Source organism: Chenopodium quinoa, unplaced genomic scaffold (assembly GCF_001683475.1).
Source record: "Chenopodium quinoa cultivar QQ74 unplaced genomic scaffold, ASM168347v1, whole genome shotgun sequence".
In the NCBI taxonomy this organism is placed as follows: domain Eukaryota; kingdom Viridiplantae; phylum Streptophyta; class Magnoliopsida; order Caryophyllales; family Amaranthaceae; genus Chenopodium; species Chenopodium quinoa.
Window position 1 is genome coordinate 6,822,260 of NW_018742329.1, and position 12,035 is coordinate 6,834,294.

The 12,035-nt window shown below is 37.5% G+C and overlaps 1 protein-coding gene across 1 annotated transcript; it reads left to right on the forward strand.

Moving 5' to 3' along the window:
* Positions 1-5,549: 5,549 nt before the first annotated feature.
* On the forward strand, positions 5,550-6,567 carry LOC110689207. Its single transcript, XM_021865937.1, has 2 exons — positions 5,550-5,811; positions 5,891-6,567. The coding sequence occupies exons 1-2, from the start codon at positions 5,797-5,799 to the stop codon at positions 6,389-6,391; spliced, it is 516 nt and encodes a 171-aa protein (XP_021721629.1). The 5' UTR covers positions 5,550-5,796; the 3' UTR covers positions 6,392-6,567.
* The last annotated feature ends 5,468 nt before the right edge of the window (positions 6,568-12,035 follow it).

The window sequence follows — 12,035 nt, forward strand, 5'->3', positions numbered from 1 at the left end:
TTTATTAATCACCATAATCTAACAGGCTTTCGCAATTTACTAGATCTAAATTCTTATTGAAAATAGCCTTTAATATCAAACCAACATCTGCTCGATTCATCAATTTAATATTGCCATACTTTTACAAGCCGCAATTGTAAAACGTTAAAACAATTCAATAAGAAATTATCATGCAATACCAATAATCAATAATAGTCAATCGTCAATGCATCAATTAACCAGATTGTAAAGGGCTTTCGCTACGTACTACAATCACACAATTAATTTACCGGTATTAAATCTCATCTCTTGAATCTCGACTTAACCATTTATAAATTAATCTGCCTATTGAAACTAGACCTAAACATTAATTCTCATCTGTCGAATCTCGAATCAATGTTGTCAAACTCATGCATAAAAGATCAGGCCTAATCTAGTCAAAGAGCATTAAATCAATCAATAGGAAATTAATCTAGCATTGATAATTAACAACAACAAATTACCCCTTCATATTATTTATGGATCCCCTTAAACCCTAGAAATAAAACTACTCACACATATTAAAAACTAAACTAATCAAAGCAATAAAATAAATCATGATGAAAGGAATAAAATAAACAACTAAGATCAAGGGAAGAGAAATCGTTACCAAAATAAATCTGGAATTAAGAGTAGATTAAGAACAAAGGTTTTAGAGAAAGAAATCTAAGAGAACAATTAAGAGAGTAAAAAAAGAGTAAAAAAAGGAGAAGAAGAGATTCTAAAATCGTATTACGGAGGAGTATTTATACTCCGTACAAAAATCCTAAACTAAAACAAATTAAAACGACGTTAAGCGTCCACTAATAAATACACGCGCCCGATCGGGCGAGGCACCGCCCGATCGGGCACGCCTTTTTTGCTCATTACTACTAATCTTGCGCCCGGCCGGGCGCGTCACCGGGCGCCAGCCTAAGCTTCTCCTGCCCGGCCGTGCGCCAGTATTTTTGGCCGGGCGGCTCATTTGGGCCACTATTTGGACTACGATTGGGCTCCAATTCTTCGGGCCAATTTGTGTTTCCTCTTCCGGTCTTGAATACTCGGTCCAAATGTCCCGGTATCACCTACACCGAGCCCTTAATCACCGGTTCGATAGCTCTAACCGGCCCTGGGCTATGGAATCTGGTCGTGTTTCTCCAATGCTCGTGATTGCTCAAAAATATCTCGGGAAAATACTCCAAAAGCATAAATCCCTGCAAAAGTCAACCAAATCTACGAAAACACTAGAAAACACCAATTAGTAATAAAAGTGGCTCTAAAGAGCCAAAAACACTACTAATTATGACCAAAGGACGGAGGTAAAATACTATATAAAATAGACACATCACATATTTTTTTTTCTAATTAGCTATGTTATTAATTTTCATGAACAAAAAAAGAAAAAAAGGTTTTTTGGAGGAAATTTTTTAATACAAACGCGACACGTGTACTTTGGGGATAAGGCTGATGGGGATTACTTTTTTTTTAGGAAGTTGGGGATTAATTTTGTATATTAGTAATGACGATTATTAGTTGAAAAAATGGACAAAAATAATACAACATTCAGCCCATTCTTTTAATAATCCACTTTTGGTTGAGATATAGCATGAGGCTCACCATACCTAGCGTTTTAATAATCCACTTTGAAAGGAGGGGTGGATGAGATTCGAACCCATGACGACCTTTGTGTCACGCTATCTCCGATACCATGTTAACGGACCATCTCAACCAAAAGTTTAAGCTTATCATTGAAGCCCAGTATCGATTTACATACTCTATCAGGCTAGCTCAGTGTCTCCAATGTACAAAGGTAGGTCTTGGCTTGGCTCGCTGAAAATGAATGTGCCAATTGAACTAGTATTGTCATCTCGAGTTCATCCTACATACGACATCACACTTATCACCAGTTGAGGGCGGACAAGCGATTTGTTAATGGGCTATTGCCCTCATTAAAGCAAACTCAAGTATGACCATTATTTTTGTGACTTATTTTTTTTAAAAAAGATACAATAATTTAAATGGAAAATAGTTTAGATGAAATTTAATCTCATGCATTAAAAAAGACATTTGCTACAATTTGCTTTTGTATAAGTGATAATATTTCAATCATCTAGTGAACGTGATGAATTTGATAGAGGTTGAAGGATTTTGTGAGAAAGTTTAGCTAGCATTAGGTGAACAATCATTGTAATTGCTTTAAATTTTAGTTCTGATTTGATTCATAAGAGTAATTAAGGCGTGGAAAACATAGGCTCTGGATTGAGCTGAACCTTGATAAATCATTACATTATTGTTTTTATTCACGTAGTTTTTATTTTCGTTCTGTAGGTTCCAACTTCTATTTATTCCCTTATAACTCATGAAAATGTGACAAGTTTACGAACTTCTTTTGTACTAAATTGAATCTCTCTTCTTGAGTACTTAGGGGTTGTTCTGATTGACTGAACTGAGCTGAATTGAACTGAACTGATTGGAGTTGAACTGAACTGAACTGAATATTTAATGAGAGAAGGAATTAAGAACTAAATTGAACTGAAAGTAAGCTGAAGAGAACATGCCCTTATCATTTGCATTTTACAATCCAATCTTTGATGAATATATATCTTTTGGTATTCTAAAAAAGCTGATTTAAGTTCGGATCATGTTTTAAAAATATTCGGAATGGTCTTAAAAAAATTTGGGCCAAAAATAAAATAATTGTGCTAGAATATAACAAAAGAAGGCTAATTAAAAGGTTTTAGAATTAAAATAAAAGGCTAATGATTAAAAAAAATATTGAGTTAATTAGGCTAATAATAAAATCTTAATCAATTCATCTATCCGAAAAGCAACTCGATCCAAAAGACAATAAGGGATCGTTCGTTATCGGGTTTGAATTGAGGAGACACGTTTAGGTGTTTACATATAGTTGCACATTGATGTCTCGTGTGACTTATAAATTCGTTTATGGTTGCTATTAGCAAAAAACTCAATTTAAATTAAGTGCTTTGGCTGTTCTAGTATTCTGAACTAAATTAATAAGATAGTTTGTACAGATGTTCGTTCAAGGTCTGGTTAAAATATGTGAACTGTTAAACATCGCCCGCAAATTCCTACATAAAGCCCACAAAATAAGAGTGAAATGACACTTTTGCCCTCAAACTAAAAAACACAATTTCTCTCTCTACTCTCTACTTCCACTTTCTCTCTCTAAATTATTTCCAGAGCTATGTCGAGGCGGCCCGGCAAGGAAGTGGCGGCACCGGCGGTGGGCGGAAGGCGGTTTGCCGACCAGAAGGTAATTTTTTAAATTTTTGTAATTTTTTTTTTAAAAAAAAAAACCTCCGGCGACGGTGGGGCGCCAAGGCGAGACGCCACCACCACGGAGGAAGCGCCTAGGCAAGACGCCCATATGGTGGTGACGGCGCCTAGCCCAGACGCCACTACCACGGCGGCGGCGCATAGGCTAGGCGCCACGGCCGTGGTAGTGGCGTCTGGGCTAGGCGCCGCCACCACCGTACGGGCGTCTTGCCTAGGCGCCTCCTTCTCTTTTTTTTTTTTTTAAATTTTTTTTTTGTTTTTTTTTAATTTTAAATTTTATTTTCGAATTTTTTTTTTTTTTTTAAAAAATTTGTTTTTCTTTTTTTTAAATTGTATGTTCCCTTTTTTTTTTATCTTTTTTTTTTTAAATTTTGTTTTTTTTATTTGTTTTAATTTTATGTTCTATTTTTTTTTAAAAAAAAAAGATTGTTTCTGGTTTTAATTTTTAATTTTATGTTCCTATGTATTTTTTTTTTTTGAATTATATTTTTGTATGTAAAAAAATTATAAGTTCCCTTTTTTTTTTATAAATTTTCTTTAAAATTTTGATGTTCTTCTTTTTTTAAGTTTTTGCAATTTTAAATTTTTTAAGTTTTGTTAGTTTTTTGTTTTTGGTTTTTTCTTTGCATTTTTGATTTTTTGTTTTTGTTTATGTTTTTCATTTTTTAGTTTGTTGTTTATATTTTTTGTTTTTGGTTATATATTTTGTTTTTGGTATATTGTTTTGTTCATATTTATATGTTTTTATGTTTATATTTATATTTTTTATGTTTTTATTTATATTGTGTTGTTTATATTTTTATTTTTGGTATATGTTTATAATTTTATTTCCGTTACTTGTTTATTTGCTTTTGTGTTTATTTTCGTCCTTTTTTGTATTTATATTTTTTGTTTTTGGTAATATTTTTTGTTTTTGTTTTTGTTTATGTTTGTTTTTTTTTGTTTGTAGTTTATATTTTTTGTTTTTGGTATATGTTTATGTTTATATTTCTTATGTTTATATGTAAATTGTCTTGTATATATTTATATTTTTTATGTTTATAATTTTATTTCCGTGACTTGTTTATTTGCTTTTGTGTTTATTTTCGACTTTTTTTAATTTGTTTTCGTTATTATGTTTCGTTATTTACTTGGAGTTAGGCATCGCAATTTGGACCTGGTGCGGGGAAGAGTATTGACGTCGTGAGGAGTACGATCTACTCAATGGAGAGCTCGGGGCCCAGACACGTTAGATCCCGTGGTATTTCGGCCTCGGCCCGCAGAGAACGGGTGCACTGTTCTGCGGACGATCAAGATGATGATGATGATGATGAGGAGGAGGAGGAGGAGGAGGTCGAGGAGGAGGAGGTCGAGGACGAGGATGATGCAGATGAGGATGTCGACGATCAGAGTGGACCATATGATGATTACGGTCCATTCAGTCAGAGGCTTGATGATACGTATGAGACGCATAGGGTAGATGTGCGTAAGGGTCGAGATGGTAGGTTTGTTAGTAGATCTGGCACATCATCTGCGTCCACTGTGTCTGCGGGTAGCAGAAAACGGTCGAGGGCCGTTAATGATTCTTGGATGGTGAGGGGTGAGGTGGCCGGGGGACCTATAGACGGGAGTGTGATTCCTAGCTTTTTAGGACACATCGCTACCCGTATTTGGGAGGACCAGGAGAGGGCTTTGGATACAGGCATTTTGAAATGCCAAACCCGGGAAAAGACTTGTAGGTTTTTGTGTAGCTGGGCTGATGCTTGGCCGGAGGAGAGCGAGATGGTCGGGCGATTGAGGGGCACTAGAGTGAGTCACCTTCCTGCCACCATGCACGACATGATTGACTGGACGCTGATCACGGCTTTCGTTGAGCGATGGCAGCCGGATACGAACTCGTTCCACCTTCCGTTCGGTGAGATGACGATCATGTTGCATGACGTCGAGGCCATCCTTGGGATTCCCGTGGAGGGAAACCGAGCATCTGTTGTCACTGATGCGGATCAGGCAGATTTACTAGCGGAGCTGTTGGCGGTGGATAGGGCTGCGCTGTACACATCGGCACTTGGTGTGTGGGATCACGGCGGCGTTAAGATCGCAGCCGTCTTGCAGCGATGTTTGCACCCTACGGCACGTAGGACGCAGGACACACAGCTGGCTGCATATGTTTTTCTTCTTCTCGGGTGTACCTTGTTTCCGGATAAGAGCGAGAACAAGCTCAGGCCACGCGACATAGTTGACGCGTGTGAGCCCGACAGAGTAGGCCAGTTTTCTTGGGGGTCGGCTACGCTGGCGTATCTGTATCGCCAGTTAGGATTCTCGAGCCGGGCTGATGCAGCAGGTATCACTGGATGTCTGACGTTGTTACAGACCTGGATATATGAGTATTTTCCTGCGTTTCGACCACACCGCGACCCGGTTCCCATTGGTGATGGCCAGCCACGTGCCTGTGCGTGGAGTCCGCGTGTCGAGAAGAAGTCCGTTGACCGCCTGCGCTCCATACGGTTATCGCTTGACAGGATGTCCCCCTTAGAGGTACAGTGATTAAATTATTTCTACTTTTACAATCTGATGCTTTATTTTATGACTGTTACTGATTTTAAATAATGTGCAAGTGAACTGGATGCCTTTCGGCCAGAACCCTAGTAATAGGGTACCCAGGACCCTCTACACCGGACTGATTCAGTATCGCGAGATCGTAGAGGCGTACATGCCGCAGCGCTGTCTTCGCCAGCTTGGATTTGTCCAAGTTGTCCCACCTCCACCGGCATGGCCCAGTAAGGCGGTACGATCTGCGTCGTCGAAGGAGTACGTCGTCCAATGGCCGGCAAACATGATATCCATGTGGGAGCAGTTTCCGATGGTTGCCCGCCTATGGACGGCGGAGCTGCAGCGGCCGCCAAGTGGGGTGACTGCCATGTGTGACCAGCACTACATGGAATGGTACATCCGGCACTCGCACCCGAGGTTGATCAAAGACATCGACGACGCAGATGATGACGATGTGCCACCTGCCACTGCCTCTTATGCGGTACGTCTCATCTTTTATTTGTTGTTCTCTTATTTTAATATATATATGTATAATACGTCGTTTCATGTTTTTTGTTTTGTGTAGTGGATGGGAAAGATTATGCAGTTGGGACACCGACTTTTTGAGGAAAGGGACTGCATGACGAGTGCATCAGGCAGAGCTGTTATTGACGATCTGGAACGGACTCTTGAGCAGTGGCAGTGGGCGTCACAGAGGGATTACTGATATTTGAAATTAGACATTATCTTTTTAGTTTGTAATATTTGAAATTATTGTTCTTAGTTTTTAAAATTCAATATTATCTTTTTAGTTTGTAATATTTGAAATTATTGTTCTTAGTTTTTAAAATTCAATATTATCTTTTAAAAATGAACACATAGAAATGACATAGTATTGACAATACAAGGCCTCATAGTAAAAGGTAGGTGTACATCAACAAAAACTACATGGCAATTAAATTGTTCCACTGTTGCACGCGAGCATGGTACAAAGCATCCCAACCCTCCACGCTTGCTCTACGAATTTCATACCACTTCGGTATGATATGTGGGACCGGAAAATCGGGTGACATGTCTAATCGGATAAAATGTCTGTATGACGGCCCAAGAAATCCAATAGCAACGTCCCTTACCGGTCTGGTGACGGTCTCGCGCGAACACCAGGGCAGAACCGTTGTACATGGATAATAGGCTCGACTATGTAAACCAAGGCCGAAATGTATGACTGCACACTTGTAGATGTTTGCAACGGCAAAGAGATCAAGTGGCGCATCGAACCAATGATTTTGATCGCAAGGTCCTCCTCCCCACCGGATACGCTGCAGAGGCCTATCCAAGTCCTCGCCGTACACATGGCCATACACATCTCGGTTTGATGCGATTTCACTGTACATCAACTGCCGCACTAAACTGTAGTTGTCTTCACCCATTTGAAACACATCCGCCACTACTAAACAAAAGCCTGATCTAATTGCAACCTGTTTTGCCCAATCAATCGCTTGTTGAGCATCTTCGAACAGGCCATCATGTACAAAAATCCCACTGTAATCTTTTCCGTCTCCACCATAATCCTGTAACAATAACATATAACGTATAAATATAATTACATTAAGATTAAATTAATACACTTAACACAAAATTATCACAAACGCAATTTCTAAATTTTAAATTTCTAAATATCATTTTTATATTTAACGCATAATACATTTAAAAAACAAAATAATAACACACATTTCATTTCAAATTTATCAAACATAAATAAACAAACAAATTAAAAAAAAAAAAAAAAAGAAAAAAGAAAAACAAACAAAAATAAAAACAAACAAACAAATAAAAAATAAAACAAAAACAAAACCAAAAAAAACAAAAAAAAAAAGGGGATTAAATTAAAAAATAAAAAAAAAATAAAAAAATATATATATTCCCCTAGTGGCGCCTGGCCAGGACGCCGGAGCCACGGCCGGGGCGCCTGGTCAGGACGCCGCCGCCATGGTGGCGGCGTCCTGGCCAGGCGCTCTGGCCGTGGCTCCGGCGTCCGGGCCACGCGCCACTACCATGGTCGAGGCTTCTCCACCAGGCGCCGTTACCACGGTGGCGGCGTCCTGGCTAGGCGCCACAACCACGGCATGGCCTTTTGGCTAGGCGCCAGCCACCATTTCGTCCTTACGATGCGTTACGAACCTCGTTTTCCGATGACGACGGCGATTCTCCGGTGATCCTCGGCAATCCGGTGCTGCTCCACATTTTTTTAGTGCGAAAAATTTATCTTCGGTTAAAATTATAAAAAGGGCAAATTTGTCAAAAAATTATAAAATGTGGGCTTTATGTAGAGATTTGCGGGCGATGAATAACAAGTCCCTAAAATATTAGGCTTATGAGGAATATTTAACACTTTGGCTTGCTTTTCTAAAGTCTATGTAAAGTTTAGGCGTCAATCTTTGTAGGGAATATTTCAAGCATCATCCCTAGCTTGAACCCCACTGTGATCATACACTTAAGTACGGTGGCGTCCAAAGGGAAGGAAGCTAAATCAAAAGAGTCGCCAACAAGTTTTAGGAACTTGTAAACCGTTCACGAGGTGAAGGTTACACCCCTTAACGATCCAGGAGATCGTCAACTCCAATAGGTCTGGAAGGCATGATACTAACAAGATTAAAAATCAAATATATAGCCCTAACATGATACTAATATGAATATTAGGAAAGAAAATAAGAAGCATCGCTGGAATTATAATTGTCATATTTGATATTAGAAATTATAGTTGTTACCCTAAACATGATACTAGGAAGATCAAAACACCCTAACATGACATTAGGAATCATAATAACAACCTAGACATGATTCTAAATCATAATATCAATTAAACAATTAAAACACTTACTTGGATGTCTCGTACCTCTTTCTAATAACAAAATACACACTTTAGTAACTTCAAGGAAAATATAAACAAAACAATTAAATTAAATAATAATTGAAATAGAGATTTAGGACCAAACCCTCAGAAATCAAACCTTTCACGTCTAGGTCGAAGGCAACTTCGAACAATGCTAGGTATGTCTAGTGCTAATGTATGAGGAATTGTGTTTGTAAAAGGGTGGTTTAGAAAAGAGAGAGAAAAATAAAGCTTCTAGCTTTGGGAGAGAAGAGAATTAGAAAACTAAGGAGTTAATGATTGAAAACGGAGTTTTTAGGAGGCTATTTATAGAGAAAATCAGCCAAAAAGATAGAAAATTGAACCAGAGTCCTGACGTGAAAAAACAGAGTTAGCGCCAGACGCTGACATTAGCGCTAAACGCTAATGCTAGCGCCAGGCGCTAATGCTAGCGTTAGGCGCTAACCAAGTTTTTGACGCGTTTTCTAAAATCAGATATAAATTAACTGTACAGGAGGATAAAATCGTTGTTTCCTCAAAAACACTCTTTTATTCTGATTAAAACTCTAAAAAGTCAACAAAAGTCAATTTATCAATGCTAATTGAATTAGGAATGAAAAGAACCTTCCAGAAGAATCTAGAAGACTAAAACCATTCCTAATTGCATTAGGAACGACAAATCCATATTAGGCCCTCCTCTAGATCATTGGGCCGCATATAAGGTTCAAACCGGGCCCAGTTTTGTAATTTGGCCATAACTTCCTCAATATTCATCGGAATTGGGCTTATAATATATCGTTGGAAAGCTCTCTTCAAGCCCCATCAAACTACGCTACTATTGGACCCATATCATGGACCAACCAAGCTGGATTGGCTGATTTTTTAAAATAGATTTTCAAAAATAGAGAGAAAAGAAAAGAAATTAAAACTATCTGCAACACTAGACTTTCCACACTTTCACTTCATTCGATTATGATTCGACGTGAAAGGTACTCATCACCGGGTTTGATTTTGGGGAGACACAAATGGGTGTCTACAATCTTGTTAGGAAGTGAAATTCTAATCTCAACACTTTCTATTCAGGTTATAGAGCCAAATATAGGTGTTGACAAAAATGAATAAGCAATAAGTGGAAGAAAAGTGGTAGAAAAAATTGCTTCATTTTATACGAACAATAATCATTTATAATGTGGTGCCTCAAAACTTGCGAGCCTAAATATTGTATTAGCATTCAAATATACTTTCGATTTTTGTATTGTATTATTATCGCATACTAATATCGAATTCTCTATTCCCTTTTAGCCAACTTAAGTTTTGTACCATAGTTGTGCACTTTTTACATCACCGGTTCGATAGCTCTAACCGGCCCTGGGCTATGGAATCTGGTCGTGTTTCTCCAATGCTCCTGATTGCTCAAAAATATCTCGGGAAAATACTCCAAAAGCATAAATCCCTGCAAAAGTCAACAAAATCTACGAAAACACTAGAAAACACCAATTAGTAATAAAAGTGGCTCTAAAGAGCCAAAAACACTACTAATTATGACCAAGGGACGAGGGTAAAATACTATATAAAATAGACACATCAAACTCCCCCAAGACAAACCTTTTCTTGTCCCTAAGCAAAGATCTCATCAATTAATCAATAATATGCTTCACCCATTTGTATAGACACCCATTTGTGTCTCTCCAAAACCAAACCCGGTGATGAGTACCTTTCACGTCGAATCGTAATCGAATGAAGTGAAAGTGTGGAAAGTCTAGTGTTGCGGATAGTTTTAATTTCTTTTCTCTTCTCTCTGTTTTTAAAAACCTATTTTAAGAAAACAGCCAATCCATTCTAGTTTGTTCCACGATAAGGGTCCAAAAATAGTGTAGTTGGATAGGGCTTGAAAAGAGCTTTTCAACGATATATTATAAGCCTAATTCCGATGAATATTGAGGAAGTTATGGCCAAATTACTAAACCGGGCTTGGTTTGAGCCTTATATGCGGCCCAATGATCTAGGGGAGGGCCTAATATGGATTTATTATTCCTAATTCAATTAGCATTGATAAATTGAATTTTGTTGACTTTTTAGAGTTTTAATTAGAATAAAAGAATGTTTTTGAGGAAAATACGATTTTATCCTCCTGTACGGTTAATTGCTATCTGATTTTAGAAAACGCGTCAGAAATTTAATTAGCGCCAAACGCCAAACGCCAGTCATTAGCGCCTGGCGCTAGCGTTAGTGCCTGGCGCTAATGTCAGCGTTTGGCGATAACCTCGTTTTTTGTGTCAGAACTATGTTTTGATTTTCTATCTTTTTAGCTGATTTTCTCTATAAATAGCCTTCTAAAAACTTCGTTTTCCTTCAATCTACGACCTCCAATCTAGAATCATCAACTTTCTCTCTAAGATTTTCTCTCTCTTTTCTAAACCTACTACCTTTTGTAGGGAATAAATTTCAAGCGTTAACCCCCTTGCTTGAACCCCACTGTGATCATACACTAAAGTACATTGGAGTCCAAAAGGGAAGAAGATAGAGCAAAAGAGTCGCCAAAAAGTTTTAGGAACTTGTAAACCGTTCACAGGGTGAAGGTTACACCCCTTAACGATCCAAGAGATCGTCAACTCCATAAGTTCTTGAACCAAATAAGGGTTCGGGGATGATGGTACAAATCCAACCTAAAAGAGATTGAACCTGCCCTAATAATAAGCCTCTACTTTATTCTGATCGTATTCATGTGCGCTTTTTGATTAACATACAATCAATAGGATTAACCCTAAACCTGTTTATCTATGTTGGTTGAATTTAATGCACAAATAAAACTATTATTGGCGATCACTTGAATTATAATCATATTAACCATAAACAAGATTATTAATTATCTTATTAAGCGTGATTACAAGTACAAAATTCCCTTTAAACATGCATAAAAGGTGTGATCAAGCAATAACAATAAATATCAAGCAACATAACAATAATCATTATAATTATCATCATAAAATCATCATCAAAATAGTAATAATAATAATATTCATAATCATCATAAATTATAACAATTATAATCATAATCATGTTCATGTTAATATTAAAGCATAATAATAGCAAGACCCTAGTCATGATACTAACAAGATTAATAACAAACCCTAGCATGTCACTAAGCATTAAAAATCAAATCTTTAACCCTAACATGATACTAACAATCATAAATATTAGGAAGAACATAAAAGACATCGTAACAATCATACTTGATATTAAAAATTACCCTAGACATGATTCTAGGGATATCATGATAACAATCTAAACATGATTTCTACATCATAACATCAATAAATCAATTAAAGTACTTACTTTGATGCCTCGTACCTCTTTC